Genomic DNA, 26,513 nt, shown 5'->3' with positions numbered 1-26,513 from the left:
CTATAAAAGTCTGCAGCAGTAAGTAGCTTTCTAGCATTCAAAGTCAAGTTAATGTCAATATGGCTGGTGATAGTTTTATCAGAATGAGTGATTAGGAGCTCTGAGACACTTAACAAGTACAGGTAGTCCTAGACCTATGACAGATTGCTTAAGGAAGAACTACAAAAAAGCTATTTACAACACCTCAAAGTTATGTCTGTCTCTCTTCTCCCTCTCTGACAGAGGGAGGGAGGGAGGGAGGGAGGGAGAGAATAAATGAATGAATTGCATTTCAGGCACTTTGCAAGTGGCTTGCATTAACGATCAGTTGAAACATTCCAATCGCCTAACAATTTGACATTTTGTTCACCATTTTCCAGCAGAAAATGGCAAAACCTGCCCATTGGATAGGCTGGATTCATTTAACAACCAATTATTTCACTAAACAACCACTTGATTTAACAACCACTGTTTGCTTTTTTGGGGATTTGGACCAACAGTTATTGCAGGCTTTTTTTTAACTTTGAAATATAACTCTTTTCGACAAAAAATTTATGTATTTGTTTGTTTGCTTGTTTGTTTTTATCCTGACATTTTATTTTATAAGTAACTCAAGGCATTATGCTGAGTGTGTGTGAGACTGGTCCAAGATCACCCAACTGGCATTCATGCCTATGGTGGGACTAGAACTCATACTTCTCCTAGTTTTCCAGCCAGTTCCATAACCATTACACCAATCAATCAAGTGTCTCAAAGAATAAACATTTTCCAAAACGTGGACAGATCAAATGAGTTCTAAGATGCTATAGATTATCTCAATGTCTTCTACCTTTTTATGATTAGACACCCTTCTGAGATTATCTTCTTCAATATGTGGGAGTTGAAGAAGTGGAGACTTAAACTGCTGAAGCCCTTGGACAGTCATCTGACAAAGTTTCATGCAGTTTTCCAAAGAAGCCAATGAGGGAGCACGAAATTCTCTTTCTGAAGGAGAAACATAGGGAAATATTTATACTCAAGTATCAGCATTAATTAGCAATACACAGTACAGGTAGTACTCAAATTACAATGGTAATCAGTACCAAAATTTCCACAACTAAGCAATGCAGTCATAAAGCACAATGTCATGTGATCACATTGCTTGTAGTTAAGCAAGGAGTGTGCATCAATAAGCCACCACCTCCTTGCAACTTCCTGCCATCTCCAACAACCAAAGTCAGCAGAAAATAGAAAATCCCAGGCAACTCACAAACAAGTCAGCAGAGAAGGGGGGGGCAGGAGACTGCTCCCAAGTGTGTGAGAGTAAGCAAGTGACCAGGACGAGTGTGCAAGTGGCCGAGGAGAGATGGCATACGTACAGCAGGGTCCAGAGGAAGGTGCGTGATTGGCCTGGAGGTGCAGCACAAAGGCGAGGTTCAGAGTGAGTGTGTGAGATTGTGTAGGTGTCCGATATGGCTAGGGGAGGCTTACCTGCTTGAGGGAAGGCAGCAGGGAAGATTGCAACCATTATATGTGCCAACCAGTCGCCAAGCACCCACATCAGGATCAAGTGACTGCAGGAGTGCCAAGACTGACGTAATTTCAAGGACTAGTCTTAACCACCCATTCCTTCTTTTGCAATGTCAATTTCAAAACTAGTCTTAACCATCACTTATTAAGCATCATTGCAATATTAGTTTCAAGGACTAGTTGTAACCACCACTCCTTCAACACGATTGCAACATCAAATGCTCACTGAACAATTTGTCATTCACTGAGGGCCTCCTATTGTTCACCCCAGAACTGTAGTACTAGCTACTTCAGTGAACATGGAAAATGGACTCAGAGAAGGAATAACCTTAATACTATCAGATCTCTTCTTCTAGTTTAAGAATGCCTAAATGAAATTTAATTTCAGCTGTTTAAGAAAGTTAAAATAAATACTGGCAGTCCTAGACTCATGACCACAATTCAGCCCAAAATTTCCTATGCTAAGCAAATGTGAAGAGAAAGTAAGTGAATTTTGCCTCATTTTACGATCGTTCTTGCCACAGTTGTTAAGTGAATACTGCAGCTGTTAAGGAAGTGATATGGTTGCTAAGTAAATATGCCTTCCCCATTGACTTTGCTTGTCAGAAGATCGCAAAAAGGGATCACAAGATCCTAGGACACTACAACCATCAGTGAATATATGCCAGTTGCCCAGCGTCTCAATTTTGATCACATGGCCATGGGGATGATGTAAGGGTTGTGTGAAAAACAATAATAAGCCACTTTTTTCAGTGTAACTTTGTTCTAATTTCAAATAGACACTAAATGAATGGTTGTGAGTTGAGAACTACCAGTACAATGTTACTTAAACCCCTCAGAAAGGGCCCGCAACTTGGGAGTCCTCCTGGATCCACAGCTAACTTTTGACCACCATCTTTCAGCTGTGACCAGGGGGGCATTTGCCCAGGTTCGCCTGGTGCACCAGTTGCGGCCCTACCTGAATCGGGAGGCCCTCACAACAGTCACTCGAGCCCTTGTGATCTCTAGGCTGGAATACTGTAATGTGCTCTACATGGGGCTGCCCTTGAAGAGCATCCGAAGACTACAGCTAGTCCAGAACGCGGCCGCGCGAGTGATCGTGGGCGCACCACGGTTCGCCCATATAACACCGATCCTCCGTGAGCTGCACTGGCTACCTGTTGGTCTCCGGGTGCACTTCAAGGTCTTACTCACCACCTATAAAGCGCTCCATGGTAGTGGATCTGGCTATTTGAGAGACCGCCTTCTGCCGATTACCTCCCTGCGCCCCATCAGATCGCATAGAGTTGGCCTCCTCCGTATCCCATCCGCCAGTCAGTGCCGACTGGCGACTACTCGGAGGAGAGCCTTCTCTGTTGCGGCTCCGACACTATGGAACAATCTCCCCGTGGAGATTCGTACCCTCACCACCGTCCAGGCCTTCCGCACAGCCCTCAAGAACTGGCTAGCCCGTCAGGCCTGGGGATAATTTGATTTTGCCCCCCCCGAATGCTGAGTGAATGTTGAGTTTTATTATCTAATTTTTACTTTGTGCACATTTCTTTTTTGTTATTGTCCCACACTTCCTTTCCCTTTGTGACTGTAAGCCGCCCTGAGTCCCCTCAGGGAAAAGGGCGGCCTATAAATAAACAAATTAAAAATTAAATTAAAAAAATTAAAAAAAAAATACTTCTCCCTTACATGTTACTTATTTCCATAGAAAGGTTGTAGGATTTTAAATATTACTAGATAAACCATGAGGCCTTGAGTCATCCTTTCAGAGATATTTCCTTACCACATTTTTCAATGCCTTCAACAATGTCTTCCACGGAAAACCTGTGATACATCCAGAAATGTATCTGCCTTTAAAATAGCCCATGTTGAACTGTATAGTGCAGTCAAACACCAGCACAGGAAACATTTTATGAGATTTTTTATTTATGTCATAAAATGTTTTATAATTTTATGTCACAAAATGTTTTATAAAATTTGCCAAATTTTGATTCCACAGGAATAATGGGTCCTGGATTTTGGACATATTCTGTAAATTAGACCATTTGATGTACCTTGATGCAAAACATGTCGCCCGTTTGCCCAGTTAAACGTTATAGGAAAGAGAATTTTAGTAGTCCAGGGGGAGTATTCTCAAATATATGTTAGGACTTACCTTCCCGGCTACGTGCCATGAGTATTAATTGGCAGATTACATTTACAATTTCTTGAAGCAAGGAAGGGCACTTTTTTAAGATAAACTGTTGATCTGCAAGAAAGGGAAAAGACCTGAATAATTCTGTGCATAAAGTGAATGCTATACATGATTATAGTCTTTCCTTTCTTATTATGTAGCTACCATTAGATAAGCTCCAAATGACATCATGCAAGCAAGCTTCTGTTTGTGCAAAAGGTCATCCCATCTTCCCTTCACCTTTACATACCTACAGTATCTCCACACTATCTCAAAATCTGCTCTGAAGGGGTTGTTCAGTGATGTAGAGCAGTGGTTCTCAAACGTTGCTTCACCACGGACCTCCTTTAAATACCACGGACAATGGCCATGAAACACCAAGACTTAACTCAAGATTTAAATCATAAAATTTCTTCAAGTTTTTGCGGATTCTCTGTGATGACATTGTGGACCCCTCCCAGGTCCACAAACCACAGGTTGAAAACCACTGCTCTGCAGCAGATTTGGGGGGGGAGGGGACAACACCTGAGAGACTGCAGAAGAAGAAGGAATTTCTCTACCAGCAGAACTTTTTTTGGTGATTGATGGACAGAGGTAACTTTCATCCAATATCTACATACAGAGTTCAGTCACATCCGTGAAGTTTTTGATACAACACAAATTTCTGTAGCTGATTACTGAAAATAGGTATGTGATGAAGGCACAATTTAAGACTCGAGTCCCTTTTGTGAACTTAAAAAAGCAAGCAAGTTATTTGCCAACAAAACAAATACTAGCTCATACATAACAAGTATGAAACTTGTAATTCGACTAGATAATTTCAAATCCTCAAGTTTCCAAAAGCAAATACCTTGTTCAAGTGTCTCAGGAACTTTCATTCTGGCAAGATGAGATAGTAAGAGCACTCTGGCTTTCAAGCTATACGGACAAGTAAGTGGAGGTTCATTTTTCTTCAAATTAATGCTTCCAATTTCTCTGATAAGCTGAAAATGAAAAAGAAAAAAGATAATGCAACTGTAGGACACAAGTAGCCCTCGACGTGTGATCATAATGGAGCCTGCCCATTACGGTAACAAGTCGTGAAGATCGTAAAGTGAATCATCCCATTACCAACCTGATTCTACCTTATTTTGTGGAGTTGTTAAGCAAATCACTATGGCTAAGTGAATTTGTCGTCATTAAGTGAACTTGCAATAATTCAGTGAACCCATTGTTCACTATGGGAGATTTTTGCCAAAAATCAGAAGTAGGATGCTACTAACAGCCATAAAAGCAGGCTGGTTGCCGAGCACCTGAAATATGACCATATGACTGTGTGGGTGTGCAACCACTGGAAGGTTGGAGTAAAGTTGTAAGTACCTTTTTTGGGGGGAGGAGGGGTCGATCATAACTTCAAATGGTCATTAAATGATCGGTCACAAGTCAAGGTCTACTCGATAACAACACACAAAGAAAAAACTTCACTAATAACAAACCTGGGGTATTTGAATATTGTCTACAGGTCTGCTTGTTGCATCTTTATTATACTGAGGGTCAAATTCAGAAGCTCCTGCCAAAACCATTATAAGTCCTGCACAGAAAATAAAATAAATGTAGTATAAATATGTAAAAAGTATTAAGATATACACAAAGACTTTCTCAAACTCTGTCCCAGAAAGTTTTTTGTTTACCACTTTCTCTTCAGAGACTCATCAACAACAAATAACTAAGCATAACTCAAATACCTTAGGATAACTCTTTCACTAAAGAAGCAAGGACTAAACATAAACTACCTTAGACAACTATTTTTATGAATGGGTATTCAGAAATCTTATAATGGGACTTTCTCCATGGTACCTAAGTACGGTACATTGATTTACAAAACAACATGGATGACACTTAAAAGAAATAGCAACTAAAATTTTGCATCTGTTACCATCCTTTTCAGATCAATATATGTTGTCTTCACAGGCAACATTAATACCCTGCTTGTCTTCATTAATATAAAGTTGTATGAGTACACTAGAATGCCTATAATAGGTATCTTCTTTACATTTACTTGTGAATAATTTAGCCTGTTTAACTTTCTTCAGCTGATATCTTGTATTTCATTTTTAAACCTGAAGATTATTTGAAAGCCAACTATGATGTTAACATCTATACAGAATTCTTTCCATCTAATCATACAGCTGCTAAAATCTAAATGGACAGTTCTATCCAGAGAATTGTATTAGGACGCAGGGGGTGCTGGCCTTGTCCCAGAAATGTGAGAAAGAACTGATGTTGTACTTCAGCAGCAGTTCTTGAATAAGAACAACTTTGGATTTAGCATGATTTTCAATATGCTAAAGCAGAGGTGGACATCTTTTTTTTAAAGTTTGTGAGAAACACTTCCTCCTCCTGCTGTGCCTGGAATCTATAAGAACATGGCTGATGATTTTATGATATCATTAGAGCCACCATGACAAAGCTAATACTTCTGGATCTTTTGGAGTTAGGAGAAAGAGGGTGTTAAAGATTCCTTATGTCTTTGTATCTTACTTGTACCAAGTGCTGGAGGAAGAGGGTTCTCATAACTGATTCTCCCATAACAACACAATATGCCTTATAGAATGTACACAAGAATCTTCCTAGGATGAGGAAAATTTCCTAAGAGAAATTTTAATTTAACCAATTCCACCTTAAACGTTACAGCTCATTCATAGACCCAGTAACTTAATCCCACATTCTTCTCAAGAAATCAAGTAGCATGCCACAGAAAACCTAGTGCATAAAGTTTAAATATTCTGCAGAATGCAGGTCTATCTCTAAATAACTACAAAGCACAAATTTATATTTTAGAATTAAACCGGTTTAAAATGCTTACTTTTCATATCCATATTTCTGGTTTTATAAACAAAATAGGTATAAATTTGTGTTGTACGGATGAGAATCTGGTCTCCGCTGTAACGAATTGATCGATACCACCAAGAACCCTGTCATTTAAAACAAAAACACTAATATTAATGATGCATAAATGCAGTCAATATACCACTACTTTCTAAAGTCTTGAAGCTCTGTGATTTCAAGAGCATAATTCCTGTGAAAGCAATGAATTACAGAAACACTAGTAGTTTAGAATTTAGATGATAGATGTCTTCACAATATCAAAAGTTGAAAGATACAAAAAATCTGTTGCATAAGTTTTATATCATGTAGTAAGTATAGTGCCAAGAGATAGGAAAAACAGGAATCAAAATGATTGCAAAGAAGAAAATGCAACAAACTTAAAATGCTTTGCATTAAAAGAAATAATAGTTTCAGTCAATGCTTCTCATAAAGAACTAAGCACCTATTTTCATGCTTCAACATCTGTATGTTAAAGAAGTATCCAAAACACATTTTTCTGTACATTGGTGTAAGCTACATAGTGCAGCAATACAGAACATTTCCTCGTGAAATTCAAAATCTCTGAAAGCTCAGAATTCCAATTCTAGTTCTTTTGTTTTAGCCAGCAATAGAACCTAGATAGCATATGAACAATCTTCAAAAAATTGGAAAGCTCAGAGACTGAATAATCATGGACATACTTAAAATTTGCTACACAAATTTGGCACTGATATGTAAATGTGAATTGCCAGGTTAGAAAATTATCATCATAAAGTTGGGATGGTTGAGTTTGTGAAAACAAGATTTGGAATGTACATACTTTATATTTTGTGAAATGTACTTTTCACCCTTAATTTAAAATAATACTCACTACGACCACTGGGAGAATAACCATAAATGCTAATCCATAAACCAGCAAAACCTAGAAAATATCAGAAGAAATATCAGTAACATTGCAATAAAATCAGAAACGCTCACATAGGCAGAGACATCTTTTGTATAACAACAAGTACTGAAAGAAAGTTTTCAGAAACAAAATAGGTAATGGAGTCATATTTTAAAAGACTCCAATATTTTCCTCGCTAGATTGACAATCTGATAAAGAGAAACTATTTTTCTTAACAAATGTTTAACTACTGAAAATAAACAACAAAGAACACTCTTTCTTATCATGATACAGGTTACAACAACATATCTCCACAAGTATCACTTTAATGTTATATTACAACAAGAAGCCAATTGCTAGTACAGCTGTATTTAGTTTCCAGCATTATTTTGATTTTCAAAAATAGTTAGTGTCTCTAGCTGGAGAGGATGTCTGGTGTGTAAGTGTGTGGGTGTGTGGGTGGGTGTAAATTCAGAACAAGTACCACATTACTTGAAGCATTTTTGTTTAAATCTTGCAATATAGATAAGACCAGTGTTTCTCAACCTCAACCCCGCCAGCATGTTTACTGAGGAATTCTGGGAGTTTAAATCCAACCATCTTAAAACATTCAAGGTCGAGAACCACCAGATTAGATTATTTTAAGTAATCTCAGGAAAATATGCAACACCACCTCAAACTAAATGGGGGAGGGAGGGAATTCCCAGCCATGCAGATATTTTTATGTTCACTTCAGCAGGGCAACGTGAACATAATGTGTTTATAGAATATGTTTCAATGTGTTTACAGAAATCTGAAACTTGCAGAACAGTGTAAGAAAAATCAAATTATCACTGGAATCTGCTACATTAGCTTGCCTCCCAGCAATAAAAGAAAGCCTCCAAGACTCACCATAACTAAATCATAGGAAAAGTGCACTTTTTAAAGTGCCATTAAAAGCTGTAGCAAGTCTCTAACTGGAGTAAATGCAAACTTTCCCAAAGCTGGCAACAGTTTACGCACATCAATTGACTGTCATTTAGGCTATTAAAAAAACCCTCTGTAGACTATCAACTGCACTAAGGCTTTCAGCTTAATAAAGCCAAACTGGGAGTTGCTTTACCAAAATAGAATTCTTCTGATCCACAATCCAAGCTGGCAATGCAATTCCAAAGCTTGTAGCTGCAAGAAACATGGAAAAATAGGTTACAAAATATAGCAATATAGTCAACATACATACATTTCTTCAGTCATACAAGTTGGGTAAATTATACATCTTTTCAACCAAACCTTTCCCTTATTTTTTTAAAAGGAAATCTTATTTTTTTAAAAAATAAGCTCTATCTATGGTGCATACGTGGATGCTGAACTAATTACAAGAATAATCTTGCTCTAATCTGCGTGGGATCTTAAGAGGAGATAAACATTTCTCCACAGATAGGACAAGGTTCTTTTAAAATCAAGAGGTACCCAACTGTATGAAAAGAAGCTTTATTTATTTGTAAAAGTATAGATGACCTGAAAGATAAGTACAACCCAAGCTAAGTGCTAAGTGGCAAACTGTTCTCTATTTAACAAGACAATCCCATCCATTTTGAGAGGCAACCTTGTGAGATCACTTTTAAAGAAATATCCCTAATCCCGAGAAGGATGTAAGGACAACTGTAAATATTATGCTCTTGATGAAGATATACAAACTGAACGGATTATGCATACTCAGTTTGGTTTTAACCTCTAAATAACTGGATAGCTTACTGTGAAGAGTAACTTTATGGCAAGTTCATCATGCTGTTGAGGCCAACTCAGGACAACACAACCTTAACTTTCATGCCTATGTAAACAACTTCTCTTCAACTCACCCATAGGGAGTGGAAGCTCTATAATTATTCCAAGAAAAGCTGTTAATTGGTTTGGAAATATCAGTAGCTATGAATTTACAATAGATCTTACACTGAAATTGAAATATTTCAAATTCTCCAGAATGTTCTCATAACATGAAATTTTGGTCTGGTAATGTTCAGAATTCAGCCTGATTTTGCATGTATATAAGAACTGCTATTCCCATGTAGCAAGCAAGAATGTAAATTAGAGAAATTAGACAACATTTCTATGCAGGATTGTAATCTAACAAGCCAATAAATGTATTAAACGTTTGAGAAGCTGGATCTCTGGATAATGGGATTCACTAATGTGAATCACTATTCAATGAACATTGGAATGAGGCATGAGTGACATTGAAGTTAGTCTCATAAATACTTAGCTACAAAGATAAATGACATTAGTGTACAAACACACTATACAAAATGAAAACTGTTACTGATGGAATAAATTACAGAGCAAAAGTCAGGATGCTACATAAATTATGATTTGGTACAATAAACTATAGAATTACCTTGTGGTCCATCAGGGCTGCCATATTCTTCCCAATTTTTTCGAGATTCTTCATCAGTTAAACTACAAAATAAGAGGCACAATTGTGTTAGAAAGCTTGTTTCAAGGGTGCACGTTATCCTTGCTCAAAGCAAAGCTTTAAAATTTGCCACATAAAAACTTCAAATCCTCAGGATGATCCATACGAAAACAGCACAGCAGACAGACATGGCAGTGTATACATACAAGAACAGCACAGAAGAATGTCACCAAGATGTAGCCATTACTAACAATAACTTCTGTTGATAACAAACTAAATAGGACAAGAAATGAAAAATCGTAGTTTGAAATGGGAGTGAGCCAGCATTATTCCCAATGATAAAAAGCTCCTTTGAGGTCTAAATGAGCACTTCTGATGACAAAAGGGAGAAAATAATTTATAATCAACTGATTTTCTTTTCCTCTGAAGCCTTTATATGACTGGAAATCTACTCTAAATGATTAGGAAGCCTTAGATCTTTGCTTGTTTTATAAACCAGAATCACAAATCAATTTAGAAGAAAACAAAATCAATTCTGTATTGTAACAACTGTTTTAAGTAGAGAAATTGGCTGAAACATATAGAAAATGGTATTAGTTGTTGCTTACAATAACATTCCCCCCCCAACAGAACTTAAGAAACTTACGCTGCATAAGCCTTAGCAATATTCATAAACATAACCTCATCGCCACCTTTATCTGGATGGTATTTCAGCGATAACAAACGATATTGCTTTTTAATTTCTGACACTGTTGCACCCTATTAAAATAAGAGGTTCAAATTAATCATTTGAAATACATAAGGGATACAATCACCTTCACTTACCTGAAAGTAGCTTCCACTGAATTAAGTACATCTTGTTTCTGATTATTCACAACATATTAATAATATACTACTTGGAAAAGACCTTTGGCTTGTCCGAATTACTGTAAAATTTAGCTTCATAGCCCACTTTCAATTATTATACCCAATCATTTGAGATAGCTACAACTTATTAGAATCATTAGAAAGCCAGTAAAACAACAGCGATACAACCACATGAAAATAGGGACCAGAAAAATCACTGTTAAGTGATATGGTCATTCAGTGAGACATCATACAACCACACTCAATTTTACAACCTTTTAGCCATGATCGTTAAGAGAACCATCAATGGTCATTAAGCGAGACATCATCATGGAACTATGACTTGCAACCTCCTTCTGGCTTCCCCATTGACTTTGCATGTCAAAAGCCAGCTGGGAAAGTCACAAATGGCAATCATGTGACCATAGGCTGTTGCGACAGGTTGGTTCTTGAGGGAACAGGTGATTCCGGAGCCCCTGTGACAGTTGTGCAGACCAATTGTAAGCTATTCTTCAGTGCCACTGTAAACCAATGGTTGTTCAGTAAGCACTACATGTAGTCCTGACATCTAAAGCTCTGACAGTCCCAAAATAGATCTAATCCAATGGAAATTCTAAGATATGATCCCTCTAATCTGTTGCTGTTGTTAACACTGCTTTCTTTAAAGTTTATAAAGCAAATTTTAAATTCTATCTGGTAAGCCCCAAGCATTGAGAATTGTTTTGAAAGTGTTTATATCTGCAACTTTAAGGAAATGAAAAATGCTCCAAATGTTTAAATAACTACCAAATTGTTCAATGGCCTCTATTCCTACATAAATATAGGAAATCAGAAACAAAGGCAAAACTGAATTCAATTGACCTGTGCCTGTTAAAAATGGATCATTTAAATAAACAATTCAACTTTGAAAAAGAATATTTATACAAGTTTGCTTTCCACTATCAAATAATTTTGGTTATCAGCATATTAAATTACATAACCATTGTAAAACTGTAACTTGTTCTTTTCTTTCTATTTGCAGATAGAATTTTTATCTAGAAGATTCCTCTAATTACAGAAGAGGATATGATGAAGTAACCCCAACGCTTTTATGTTGTGCTGTTGTTTGCTAACTTCCTTTTTTTCTTCCTATTGTCCCACTTTTTTTTTATTATCTTGGAGTGTTCTCCAATTTCTGTTAACGTGGAAGAAGAACCAACGGTTTACTTCCTCATATTACAACTGGAGGTGCAAAAAAGTCCTCACATGGACAGGCACAAGTGAATGCCATTTATAATTTCAGAGACATGCATCACTGCTTCATAGGAGGATTATTTTTTAACAAAACTTTTAAAAATATATTTAATTTATAAGGCTTTTTCTTTATGCTAGGAAAGCAGTTCTATGTTTTAATACCAAATGGCATTGTTTGGTAAATATATTGTTTGTATATTTACATCATTTTATGAAATAGTGCCAGATATTCAATGTAGTTTCAAACAAGAGCCTTCGTCAAAAGTTCAAAATGTGACTAACTCAAAAATGAAATACTTAAAATGTAATATATCGTTTACATTTAGTCTTACCTGGCATGACTTTTCAAATAAATAAAAAAAGCATTTCTCTACTGGCTATATATTGGCTCTTGTCATGAGACAAACCCAACTGGCAGAACCAATTTCCCTTCCTCCCTTTTCCATGTGTTCCTAATCTGTTTTACGAAGGTTTGTGGAGTGAAGAATAGTCATATAGACTTAGAATGTGATATTCCATTGAGAGCCCTCAATGGAATATTTAGTGTCAAATTTAGTTTAAATACTGAAAAATGGTGCTACTTACTGGGTCTAACTGTAGTATTTCATAAGGGTTGTATTCTTGATATTCTCGGTCTGTTTTGGACACTTTGTAAGCAAGAAACAAAAACAGTGCCCATCCAGCAAGCAACACACCTTTTCTGTAAAATTGAAAGTGAAAGAGAAAGCAATTTTAAATAGTTAAATTTTGGCGGGGGAAATCCCATGCAATAAAAATATCTGGGTACATTTAAAGAAGAATTAACATCATGGGAAACAGTAACCAAAATAATCTCTAGCCATCTCTCAAAACCAAAGGAATTATAGTATACAAGTATGTCAATATTCTACAGCCCCATCCAGTATTTATAATGGGCACTGAGCTTAATTGATGAGTCTTGGATAATAAAACCATACAGGTAGTCCTAAACTTACAACCTCAACTGAGCCCAAAATTTCTGTTCCTAAGCAAGGAAGTTGTTGTTGAATGAGTTTGCACCTCATTTTATCACTGTAGTTGTTAAGTCAATCATTCAGTTTTTAAGCGAATCTGGCTTTCCCCATTGATTTTGCTTGTCAGACGCTTACAAATGATGATCACATGACCTTGGGATGCCAGTTGCCAAGTGCCCAAATTTTGAGCACGTGACTATGGAGTTGTAAGTGTGAAAACCAGTCATATCCCTTTTTTTCAAATCTGTTGTAACTTCAAATGGTCACTAAATTAACGGTTGTAAGTCAAGACTCCCTGTATACCCAACAATTCTCCATAAGATAAGCTGCTTGATGGGTTGGCTTTTTGTTGTTGTTGGGTGAAGTTTCCCACTTCCCACTGAGGAATCCTCAACCTATAAAGAATTCTAGGGTTTCCAAAATATAATTTTAAAAAATACTGCATCACAGAAACATCTTTCTTTTTTCCCCAAAGCAGGAAGAACTGTGAATCCCCACACAACTGCATTTTGGAGGCTCAATAGATTCATTACCTGAAATTCAATCCATGACTTGGGAATAATTTTCAGTTTCTTTACAATTAAAAATGCATTAACATCTCCTAGGAGTTATTGGTAAAATGCTGATCTTATCATTTTTCTAAATATTTTATAATGTTGAAATAATCTGCTTTTATTAAAATTCTAAAAAAAACCCACCCCATAAAATAGAAATCCTATTATACTTACTTTATTGTAGGCATTATATTCTGCTGGGGCTTTAACAATCGCAATCGATACCACAGGCATCTTCCGTAAACTTTTCTTAAATTCTTTAAACGAATTTGCTCTGGGGAAGATAATTTTACTTTTTAATAAAAATAAAGTATCTTACACATCAGGCTTTCTTCTTCAAGCTGTTCAGACCTTAAAGGAAAATTTTTGCAATACTACCTGAAGAGCAGGGGTGTCAAACTCAAGGCCTGGGGGGCCAGATTTGGCCCAAGGTGTGCTTAAATCTGACTCGCAGGGCCATCTTGGATATACCAAAGGACCGCCCCGCAGTGCCTCTGCCAGCGAAAAACGGAGCTCGTGGGGGTTGTGTGTGGACCCACCTAAACTTCGTTTTTGCTGGCTGAGGATTGCAGGAGGCTGTCCCAGCCGAAAACGGAGCTTAGGAATTTGTTTTCGCTGGCAGAGCGTTCGGGCCATCACAGGCTATTCCCAACACAAGTGATCTCATGCTGGCCGTGCATACTCTGGCCACACCCACCCCAGCCCAAGGTCAAATACAACCCTAATGCAGTCCTCAATGAAATAGAGTTTGACACCCCTGCTGTAGATTCTCCCAGCATTGTTTACCTTCTACTATACAAATGGACAAATATGAGCCATCTATTCTCTGAACTAGCTTCCCAAACCACCTTTTTTACTTTTCAGAAGTCATCAACATAATACAAGATAAAAATCCCATCTGTGTATTAACCAGGCACACCCAACTTAGCTTTCAAACCCAGATAAGTTTAGCCAGGTGATGTACCTGCTAACACAAATATTTTAAGAGTTACCAAAAAGAGAGACTATACAGAGATGATGTTGACTTGGTAGCAGCAACATTGGGTAACATATACAGGTAGTCCTCGACTTATAACAGTTCATTTAGTGACCGTTCAAAGTTACAATGGCACTGAAAAAAGTAACTTATGGACATTTTTCACACTTACAACCGTTGCAGCATCCCTGGGGGTCACATGATCAAAATTCAGGTGCTTGGCAACTGGTTCATATTTATGATGGTTGCAGTGACCTGGGGTCATGTGATCAGCTTTTGCGCCCTTCTGACAAGTAAAGTCAATGGAGAAGACGGATTCACTTAACAACTATTACTGACTTAACAAATGCAATGATTCACTAACAACTGTGGCAAGAAAAGTCGTAAAATGGGACAAAACTCACTTAACAAATGTTTCCCTTAGCAACATAATTTTGGGGCTCAATTGTGGTTGTTAATTTGAGGACTACCTGTATTGACTGTGTTGCAACACTGGCAATTAACATTGTCTGTTAGAATTTAGTGGGTATTAAGATTGTAACCTTATGTTTAGATAACAGACTCAGTAGACCTACTGTCTCCATGAAAGGAAAAGTGATTTTTAGCAATTCCACCTCTATATAGCCTGTACTCCAGGTCCAAAAGTTGGAGGATCATTAAGAATACTATGAAAGATGCAAGGAATCTGTAAAAACTACCATTCCCCTTTGTTTGTTGGTGAATTGATTAAATCGAAACTCTAATCAATGTACTACAATATAATCTATTCACAGAAAGGCACTGCAACATTTGGTCTATAATTTACAGATCTCCAAATTTTAACATGTTTTAACATTTAACAGAAATTTTGCTCCTAAGATGAAGGTATGGGAAGAGAGATGGAGAGCTAGAATACCAGGATCCATAGCTTCTGCAACACCATTATGGTTTACATCCACTACAATATACATATGGCTTCTACATTCAAATTTACAAGCCATAGTTTATACTTTAAAAAAAAAATCCCACCCAAACCAGCAAAATACTACATGCAAGTTAAACACTCTGCCAACTAAAGTATACTGCCAACAAGCTATTCTTTTCATAGTAAAAAAAACAAACCTAGATTTTATTCAGCATCCATAAGACTGGTGAAATACATTCTTTATAGAAACTTTGGAGAAATTATTTTTCAGGTTTTTTGTTTTTTTAAAGAAAAGGGAATAAGAAACAAATGGGAATTACTTCTGAATATGCAACAGAGTTTTATTTTTTTACTGGGGCCAAACTTTCTTTGTTAAGAATATTTAACAAATTCACACTCAAACATGAAATAAGAACCTATAAATACCAGGGGGAAAGCAAGCAGTCCTCAATTGAAATTTAGACCGTTATTGTGGTATTGTGGTACTACGTAATCTTGCATCATCCCAATTTGTAACAATCCCAGTGTTTAGTGAACCACAGAACTGTGTATTGTTTCTTTCTTACAATGGAAATTATAATAAATTGCATTGTAATAATAAAAAAGAATAAGGAGAATTCTTATTTTATCAAGTTTTCTATTTTCTCTTTTCCCATGTTATAGTTTTACTGAATACAATTCCATTAACAGTGAATCTTTATATTTACAATTGTTTCTAACATTTTTTTTCCTAAAAATATTATTAACACAATCTTTTGAAATCTGATAAAGGCTTTTAAAGCACTTACAAAAATACCAAGGTAGCTGACTAGAATAAGTGTGACTTAGTTTGCTTTTGTATATATAATAGAATTACTTTTAAGTTTAAAAATAAAGTCACAGAATAGTGTTTTTAAATTCCAACTCAACTGTATTAATTCCACTAATACATAGGTGCCACTTTAATCTTAGTGGTTGTCAGACTCACAATGAAAAATGAAATGAAAACTTGGTTATAAAACATGTTAAGATATGCAATTAACAAATTTGAAAGGTGCCATGTTGCCACTCCCTGCAATGAAAAATGAAATGTGGATCAAGAGAATATTACATCTTATCTCTTTCCCCCTCAGGATGTTCTGTAAACGTAAGAGCCCCCTTAATAGTGTTGTTTCCACACACTGCATTTTAATTGCCTGAAACATTTATAATAGCAGCTACATTTACAGAACACTATATGAATGAGTTGTAACTACATGCACCCTGCTTTCCTCTCATCCTCCAATACAGCTTCAAGAAGATAAGAAACTTGTTTCTACTTATAACTGAAAAATTATACCCAATTTTAAATTTGGTTAGCCTCAATCATGCTTTACAGAAACGAACACATTTAGAAACATAACTTATGAAGGTGGCTTGTAATTGTAAGACATTAAGATAACTGGTTACCTGGGGTCCATCAGGTTACAAAGAGCCAGAAATAACTGAACATATAACCAGTGCATAAGTGAGATTAATCAGTAACTCATTTAACACATCCTTCTTTAAAATACATAGTGTTAAGTTTTTCAAATGCTAAAAAGCTGGCACTGTAGTCTGAATTGTCTTTGTCATCCAGTTAGGGAACTATCAATTTGTCTTCAGCATAATAATTACTCTTCTGAGGTAGGTATCTTTTTTTCCCCACCTGGTTTCACAGGTATAGAATAAAATGTCTCTTAGCAGGTAGCTGGGTTTATTTAGCCAGTGTTATCAAGGCTTGAGAATTAAATAGAGTCTGCCTTAGAAGTTCTGTTGCTAGACCTGTTCCCTAGATTGGGAAGTGAAATACGCATGTTCCCAATAGAGGAATACAATGGCATTTGTATTCCTTGTTTTTGCCAAGAAGTCTATAGGAATGCAATCTTGATTTCTGATGAAATCATCGGAAAGTTGAAACTCAAAGGAAATTTTACTTTAGAATAAAATACTGTATACTATTTATTTCAAAGGCTGAACTTCAAAAATTAAAGAACCACATGCCAAATAGATTCCATATAACATACATTAAACTATAATTTAGTGTGTGTACATCAATCTTTTAAGGCTTACTAAGCAAACAATGAAATTTTGAAAACTCTGGTCATTTTACCAATAAAACAGAGATTTACTTTGTTTTAATTACTACAATCATTTAAACAGGAAGGCAGAACATGGCCTACTTTGGCTGTAACAAACTCTGATTCAGTATTAATAAACGTCCCTGGATGTCACAAGTGCAACATTTCTTCTTTTCTATGTGAGACAAAATGTTCTTGTGGGGAGGAGTAGAGATTAAATCAAATTCAAGGAAGTATGACTTATTGTAAGGATTAAGAATAAGAATCTACTATATTTCTAATGTGTTTTAAATAATTATGGTTAATTAAGTATGGACACGAGGTCTAGAGAGATATATGCTTCTTTAGGTAATGATCAAAGATGGTTATTTCTGAATTAGGCTAATAAAAATTTGTTTAAATACTGAACTATAAATCTGGAACATATAGCATCTGCATTTGTAATATATATCTCCATCTAAATTCAATTTCAAGTGTCTGACCGCATCTGTTTTCAAAGAATATGCAAAACACAGAAATACAAATTCTGATTTGAAGGTTGACCATTAATAGCTAGCTACAACAACAAGGCATCATCTCTTTAATCTGGGACATTCTTGCCACTGCCACTACCCATCCTAATACAAAGATAGAGTCCCCTTTCAGCAAGATGGTAGGCATAATTATTCTTGAAAGGAGCTGTTTGGATATATACATAGATGTAACTTTACAGTAGGTAAACTAGGTAAAGTTTTGCACAGAGTTTTCTATTTTATAACTATACCTATTGCAGACAAATCTAATTATGTCCATGCATGTCTTAACGGAATTTAAGTTAGATTTCTGAACTTCACTTTGTCCAGTGCTAACTCAAATAATGTTTGAAAAGTGCAGTTTTCAAAGAGTCTTATGAAGCATGCAACTGTATGGCTTTCTCATTTGCACTGACTCCTTTTTTTTTTTTCTTTTATTCAATGGTGTCCAATTCTCAAACTGTCTGGACAAGTTTCCGTAGTTTTCTTGGCAAGGTTTTTCAGAAGTGGTTTGCCATTGCATCCTTCCTAGCGCTGAAAGAAAATGATTGGCCCAAAGTTACCCAACTTGCTTTCTGCCTACAACAGGAATAGAATTCACAGTCTCCCAGGTTCTTACCTAATGCTTTGACCACTACACCAAACTGGCTTCACACTGACTCTACTATATAAACCTTTCAAGGTGCTCATTTAGCTATCTATATACTACTAAAATTATCATTCCCAGAATCTTTAGCTGCGCAAAATGGTATATCACCCAACAATTTTTAAACCAAGGTACCTCAAATGGGCTAACTTATAGAATGTATTCCAAATTCAGGACCCATAACTCCTGCCGAACTGAAAATTAGCAAATTTTATAAATCATTATGATGTAAAAATCATAATAAAACAGTTAATGATATTATACAAAATGTCAATTCCTGTGCTGATGTTTGATTGTGCTACACAGTTTGACATGGGCTATTTTCAAGGCGGCTACATCTCTGAATGTATCACAACTTTTTCAATGAAGGCTTTAGAAATCATGTCACTGTTAAAGGCACAGAAGAATCTCGTGAGCAAGTATCCCTGAAAGAATGACCCAATGGGTCATGGGTTGCCTAAGCTGTCTTTAAAAGATTCAGCAGCTTGGGGCCAGGTTTGTTAGATAACTTCTGTAAATACTGTATATGATTTATTACCTTTTGTTAGTTGATTTGTTATGTTCAGCTCATTATATAATTGTTCAAAAATTACATAGTAACCAACTTTTCACAGCAAATTAAGGGAGGGAATCTGCATGCAAAAATAAGGCTAAGATATCAAAATAGAAGTGGCGTAAGTATTCAAAACAATAAATCCTATTCAGACCCAAAAGTAACATTTTAAGGTAGTAGGAATAAATGAGGCCTCTTAAAACTCACATCACTTTTGTTAAACCCAGAAATAATTTTATATAAAAATTGTTTCAATCTTGTGAACAATTATACCACTTAAAACAATGTAAAAACTGATAAAAAGTACTGAGAGCTGTTCTAATGGTATCAAATGCAGCGTTAAAAGATAAAAGAGATTATAATTCAGACAATATTTAGGAATAAGATCATTTTTTAATATTCTTGGTGCTGATTCTACAAAATAATTTTCATGCGTTAGGAAATAAAAAATTTTTATAAATCATCCAATATGTGATAGAAATACTAAATTCTTTATTCCCAAATATCCATTCTACTTTTATAGTAAGACAAAATATCAAACATAAAATATCTGTTACTAAATCCACTTATTCCTAAGAATTTAGAGAATTATCTTGCAATGAGAGGTATAACTATCTGCACATTATAAACACTGACAACTGCTTCGGTTTCTTTTCATTAGGACGGAAAATAAGGAAAAATAATATCGAAAGAATGCACCTCATTTACAATATCACTCAAAAACAAATTATATGGTCAGCTGAACATTGGAGTGCCATGGCAGAGACAAGATATGCCCCACATTCTTGAGATTCCAATACATATCGCAGATGCTTTTCTGTATGTACAAAAGCTACACTGGAAGAAAGCTTGATACCCAAATGCTATTCTATAAAAATCATTGGAGGGGGGAAACAAATTGTCTAGATTACTATGACTACAACCTTATGCTTTAAAGTCGTAGTCATTTAATTAATATTTTTGGTCCTTAACTCTGTAACACTTAAAATCAATAATAGGAACTTTTCCTTTCAACATAAAATCTAGTAATTTCTCTTCAAACCAAAAGTTTACAGTGTTTCCTGAACAAAGTTTATAATCTTCATACAGATGCCTGCTTTCCATTGTCAATACAAAACCATCAACCCTAGTCAGAAATTACTTTTGCACTTTGTTGAGAAAAGTTGGCATATACCTGTTCAATGTACGTACATCCATGTTTTTTTCATTTATATGCACTTTTATTTTCTGTAACAAGAAGTAATGTATGGCCTTACTCTTTGCAAGGTACCAAGCTAGGGAAATTTGTTATATTTCTGAATCAAAACCATAAAACAAGGTAATATATCCAACCCATTGGAAATATTACCCAGCAAGTAATGATAAATTATGACATGTGAAAGGCTTTGTATTTAGGTATGAAAAATCAAGTGCATAGGTACAGGACTGAGAATGCTTGATGATGGCAATTTGTGTGAAAATGATCTAAGGGCAGCTACCAGCTGAAAATGAGCAAGGAGTGTATTAGATTATGTCCAGCTTATGGCATTCGACACTAATCAGACAGTACTCAAATTACAGTTTTCCTTTCTTTGCAGGATAAAGCTGAAGAAAATTCAGAAGAAAGCTATCAAGGTGTTAAAAGGTCTGGAAATTAAGCTCTCCAAGGAACTAGACACACTTGAGTTGGCAAAAGAGATTAAAGGGAATCATGATAATGATCTACAAATAACTAAAAGGAGGTCATGTGCAAATGGGACGAGCCTGTACTGTGTTGCGATGGAAAACACAGCAAGGGCCAATGGACTGAAATGAAGAGGAGATTCTGGATAAATGTTAGAAAGAACTACAAGCAAGAGATGTTAAGCAGAGAGACAGCCTCCGCTTCCATGGAGGGGGTTCAACTGGAGATTAACAATCACCTGTTGGAATTTCTGCAGAGAGCAAGACGAAGTACAGGTTGCCCTCGACTTACAACCACAACTGAGCCCAAAATTTATGTTGCTAAGTAAGAAATTTGTTAAGTGAGCTTGGCCCCCATTTTACAACTTCCCTTGCCACATTTATTATGTGAATCCCTGCAGTTGTTACATGAATAAAACAACTGTTATATGAATCGGGCTTCCCCATTGACATTGCTTTTGTCAGGTGGTCACAAAAGGGGGAGTCACATGACTCCAAAACACCACAACCTGTCAACCTGCGAGTCAGTTGTTAAGCATCAAATGTAAATCATGGTGACTGTGGGAACACTGCAAGGGCCATAAGTGTGAAAAAATGGTCATGAGTCACTTTTTTAGTAAAACTTTAGTGTGTGTGTGTGTATGTATGTGTATGCATATATTTTATATATGCATATATAAAATACATTTATATACTAAATTAAATTGTATCTTATCCTATAGCTATTGTATTTTACCTTAGTCTTATTTTAAATTGTATAAGATTGTATTGGTGATGTGTGTTTGAACCTTGTGCTTTGATATGGCCTATAGGATAATCAATAAAGCTATCATATGTCAGTAGAACTTCCTAAAGGAACGGTTGCAAGATAAGGACTACCTGCACAACCCTCTTTACATTATGGGGTTCCTCTCGGGTGTAGGTCCTGATCTTTCCCTCCCTCAATAGATACTAATGATTCTTGACGAAAGTATCTTGTCTTTTTATGTACACTGAGAGCATATGCTCCAAAGACAAATTCCTTGTGTGTCCAACCACACTTGGCCAATAAAGAATTATATTCTATTCTATTCATTGTGGGATTCCTCTCAGCTGCAGTTCCTGCCTCAATAGATACCTAACATGAGAACCAGGAGTTGAATTAACCCCATGGCTCCACCAAGAAGTAACCCAACCGGCACAAAAAGTAGGAGAGAGAACCTGCCGCAAGGCGTTACTCCAAGCCCAGCCAGAACTCCTCTACTAACCTGAGATTTCCCCTGCTCGGACGGGGCAGGAGAACCAGCACCGGGGGGGGGGGAGAAGTGAAGGCCCACTGGGGGGGAAGAGGGTAAGGCGAACCCCCTTCCACCCGGCGTCCTTTTCTCGAGGCCCGGCCAGAAGAAGGAGAGAGGGAAAGGGGAGGAAAGTCCGAGGCGCCGGGCCTGCCGCCGCCGCCACCCCCGAAGGGAAGAAACGCCGGGGACGCAGGAGCGGAGAGACACTCACCGGCGTGCTGGTCCCGCGGCCACAGGTAGTAGGTGGCGGGGATGACGATGAGGGCTACGAAGCTGGTGAGGAAGTAGAAGAAAGTGTTGCCGCTGTCATCGTACTGGAACTGCTGCCCGGCCATGGCTGCCCGCACGCCCCGCCCCCCCGCTCGGCTTGCGTGCTCGCTCCTTCAAGCAGCCCCAGCGGCGGCCTCTTGCAAGGATCCCGCGAGAATGAGGACTGAGGGAAGGGAGGAGGAGGAGGAGGAGCGGGAAGAGCGAGCAACCTTCGCTGGCCCGCCCGCCCCGCCGGCCGCTCTCGGCGCCAGTTCACGCTTTGCTTCCCCGCCCCGCCCCCTCCCCGCTCGCCTCCGGCAAAACCAACACTCCTCACAAGGAAGGCGACGTGTCACTGCGCAGGCGGCATCGCAACCATTGTGACGTCGCCGTGGCAAGGGGCGCTTCCGGGTCCTCGGCCGGTCCCGAGTAGGATTGGCTGAGCCGGCGGGTTCTCTCTCTTCGCCCGATTGGCTGAAGTGGGGGGGGGGGAGTTCGGCGGGAGAGTTCGAAAGAACGCCGAAGCCGTGGGACTGCTTTCGAGTGACGTCATAATAGTGGGAGGAGAAGGTGTGGGGTTTTAAAAAAATAAGTTTCCTTCCACACCTGCAGCTTCTCTGTCAACAAGTGGTTTGCCTGTTTGCGAGATTCCTTCCCCGCCACCCCAGTCGAGCTCTTAGCACCGGTATTCTTCGGAAATCTCTAGGTGTTTTTACCACTTGCGAGGGTGAAACTTTTCTGCTATTGGATCAATTCCGGATCTGTTCTATGTTTTATGTTGATTGCTTTTAATATCTTACGACTATCACCGAGTGATGTATCGTATTTATGATGATTGTATGATTATGATCATGGTTTATCACTTGTTGCTTGTATGTACACTAAGAGCTTATGCACCCGAGACAAATTTCTTATGTGTCCAATCCAATCATACTTGGCCAATAAAAAAAATTATTTGCTTCAACCAGTTGTTTAGGTTTGCACAATGTGTCATTAAGAAACTACAAAGGCTGGTTTCTCACAGTTGTACCTATTAGCTGACTCCATTTTATTAGTTCACATCAATCATATCAATCCCACAGGTTACTGTATTTTGAGTTAAACCATACTTGATTGGGTTTACAGTATATACGGGTACATAAGTGGCAAATATATACATAAGTCGTCCCATCGTTCCTATCACCCATCTCCTTCCATTTATGACTGCAGGACTTAACTTTGTTGCTTGTATCCTTACGATTTATATTGATATTATTTGTTTCCTGATTGCTTATTTGTACCCTATGGCTATCATTGTCTTGTACCTTATGATTCTTGACAAATGTATCTTTTCATGTCTTTATGTACAAAGAGCATATGCATCAAAGACAAATTCCTTGTGTGTCCAATCACACTTGGCCAATAAAGAATTCTATTCTACTCTAAACATGGTTTACTGGTTTACCAACCATTCTGGCTAGATTGTATAATATATTAAGCCAGGGGTGGGTTCCAGCAGGCACTACTACTGGTTTGCTCGTGTGCGCAGTGTGCGTGCACACACTGCAATTAAAGTTGTTCTGTGCAGGCGCAGAACTGGAAAAAAAAGATGGCAGCTTAGATTCCACTCTAACACAATACAAACATGCCATGGCATTTTTTTTTTATTGCACTGTATCCCCATAAAAGTGGCTTTATTCTGACTCCAGCCCATCTGTAGGACAGGCTTAAGTTCTTCTTAGCCAATCTGGGTTTAAAGTAACCTGTAGCAATGTCAAGGCAATGAAAATCTGATGCACTTCATTTCACTCTTCTGTGAGTGTCAGGTGACAAGTAGGGGATGGGGTCAGCCTAGCACCTACTTTAGCCTAATGTTGGCATGCCCCTTTCCTGTAATTCTAGACATCTTTTTTTTTCTCCAGGAGAAACCAGCAGGATACAGCTGAACCTTGGTTTGTATCAGAAGTCCCCCACAACATGGCCAAACAGCAACAACTCATAGGAACATAAATCTAGAAACTCAGCTCTCTTAAAATCTAGGTTTTGAAAAAGCCATTTCTTACATTTTGCAAGGCAATTTTTTCTGTTCTGCTCACCAGCTGTTTTGCAAGCTTGTTTTGACTACACCCAAAGGTGCTTTTTCAAGAGGCAACTGGACTTTCTGGTTTTTCTTTGAAGATGTTTCACTTCTCATCCAAGAAGCTTCTTCAGCTCTGACAACTGTTTTGACTACAGTTCAGGATTCTTTGAAGTTTCAAGTTTGTTTCCAACCAATACCGTAACTAATACTTGTACAAAATTAGAGTGAACACCATATTTTATTTGTTTGCAAAAATTGGAACGTCCTGGTCTTGCTTTCCCACACTTAGCACCTTTAGTTTGTACTACTTCATTAATTGTACTAAAACTGTGGTTTGACGAAACAATGATATATTGAATAAGCCACCACTGAAAGTATTTATACAACATGCTATCTCACAACCAAAACAACTACAGCATTGTTTAGCACAATGACTGAATCCATGTCTGTATGAAGCAATGAAGGTGAAGGAGAGCACAATTTGCTTAGTCTTTATCACTGAGAAGGAAAACTGCATTATCTATAACTAACACACAATCCCCAGGAGGTTGACAGGGAATATAGAAATGTATTGGCTATGGAAAAACATAGCAACCTTAACTAATAAATGAGGTATGCTTAGTGTGGTATGGAACATCCAAAAATGGGCAATTGACCAAGTCAACTAACTTCCAAGGACATTAAATTTAAGCCAAAACAGCATGTCATGGATAAACTTATTTAATTAAATTTAATTCTACCTAGTCATTGTACCATGGGAGCATCTGAACCCAATCTCCTTTACATCTCCTAACCCTAATCCTTCAGAAAAAAAATATCTAGAATAAATAACTGAAAATCAATTCTTTTTGTCATCAAACTCATTGTAAGGCCTGGCAGCACAAAGTGTAATCCCAAAAATTTCCTGAGGGGGCCAAATAATATCTATTTGCCTGAAAAACTGGAAGAGGAGGAGGACCCATAAAGCTTTGACACTCTTCTCTTAGGGATCAGTAGATGGAAAAGTAGAACTCTATTGTCTAAGGCAGTGATGGCCAACCTTTTTATCGTTGCCTGCCAAAGTCCATGTGCACACACGATCCATAATGCTATGCATATGCAACCTACTATGGGCACCCTGTCCTCTGTGAATGCATGACCCCCCCACGCTTCCCTGCACATGCGCATGCAACCCCCTGCATATGCATGGCCATCACACATGCATGCACGACTCACCCATCCCCCACACATGCACACACAACTCCTGCCTGCTTCCCGATCCCCACGCATGCACGGCAGAGACCCAAAAACCAGCTGGCTAGTAAGAAGCGCACACACGTGAGGTGGAGCTAAGCTTGGCAGATGGCTCACGTGCCCACAGAGAGGGCTCTGCATGCCACCTATGGCATGTGTGCCATAGGTTCGCCATCACGGTCCTAAGGCATATCTTCTAACCAGTATAATTTCATTACCAGTAATATATCACTAAGAAGTTGGATTAGGTTAAGGATGTTCTAGGACCAGAACCATTAGGAAGATCTTTCCTTGGGATAATATCTACTTCTCTATGCTGGAGGCAGTGGAGGAGATATCTTCACAGTCTTGCTATCTTCCTCTCTTCAGAGAACCATAGTGAACATAGGATTATTATTATTTTGCTACATCTCCAATTTGATAACACTCCTCTGAACTTAATTCTTGTTCAATGATGTTCTTTTCAGATACTATTCCCAGAACTAAATATTACTTGAAGTGGGATCTGATCAACGTGGACTAGAGCGTGACAGTTGGTCTGGACTTCAGACTCCTGTTAATGCATCCTAAAATAGTATTTGCTTTTAATGGTTGGATTGCTCTATAACCTTGTGTTTAATTTGTGATTACTATAACACCTGGATCTGTTTCATTCTCCATATACTCTATTTGTCTCTTTCCCACACACACACACAAACTTTTTTTTTGTCTTCCCAGATGTAGGAGTTTAGGTCTCTTTTATTCAATTTCACCTTGTGTGTTTCAGTCCATTGTTTAAGACTGTCTGGATCTTTTCCAGTGAGCATTGTTATTGTCAGATTGTTATCAATCCCAGCATAATGGAAGGTACATGGATCTAGGGTTGTCATGCATTAATAGTTAGGGTAAAATGTTTGTCAAGGGAAGCATTATTGCAGGAGAAATCTGTTGTGATGGCATGGTTAGAAGGATTTAGAACCAAATTA

General features: G+C 37.6%; 1 protein-coding gene across 1 annotated transcript in view; it reads right to left on the bottom strand.

The window, feature by feature from the left end:
* The window catches only part of SEC63 (SEC63 protein translocation regulator), a 37,133-nt gene extending 14,660 nt beyond the window's left edge, over positions 1 to 22,473 (bottom strand). The window contains exons 1-12 of the mRNA XM_087718680.1: positions 22,219 to 22,473; positions 13,574 to 13,673; positions 12,439 to 12,553; positions 10,421 to 10,533; positions 9,757 to 9,818; positions 8,488 to 8,546; positions 7,371 to 7,421; positions 6,498 to 6,606; positions 5,128 to 5,222; positions 4,503 to 4,635; positions 3,635 to 3,727; positions 809 to 963 (exon numbers count right to left, since the gene is read on the bottom strand). Coding sequence (XP_087574806.1) covers positions 809 to 963; positions 3,635 to 3,727; positions 4,503 to 4,635; positions 5,128 to 5,222; positions 6,498 to 6,606; positions 7,371 to 7,421; positions 8,488 to 8,546; positions 9,757 to 9,818; positions 10,421 to 10,533; positions 12,439 to 12,553; positions 13,574 to 13,673; positions 22,219 to 22,342 — 1,209 coding nt within the window. The 5' untranslated portion in view covers positions 22,343 to 22,473. The remainder of the gene's footprint in view (positions 1 to 808; positions 964 to 3,634; positions 3,728 to 4,502; positions 4,636 to 5,127; positions 5,223 to 6,497; positions 6,607 to 7,370; positions 7,422 to 8,487; positions 8,547 to 9,756; positions 9,819 to 10,420; positions 10,534 to 12,438; positions 12,554 to 13,573; positions 13,674 to 22,218) is intronic.
* Between the last annotated feature and the right edge of the window lie 4,040 nt (positions 22,474 to 26,513).

The sequence above is a fragment of the Thamnophis sirtalis genome, unplaced genomic scaffold (genome assembly GCF_051295495.1).
Source record: "Thamnophis sirtalis isolate CommonGarterSnake01/CBP01778 unplaced genomic scaffold, rThaSir2_p1.2 scaffold_6, whole genome shotgun sequence".
In the NCBI taxonomy this organism is placed as follows: domain Eukaryota; kingdom Metazoa; phylum Chordata; class Lepidosauria; order Squamata; family Natricidae; genus Thamnophis; species Thamnophis sirtalis.
Note: the sequence above shows the minus strand (reverse complement) of the source record. Positions and strands in the feature narration are given on the sequence as shown.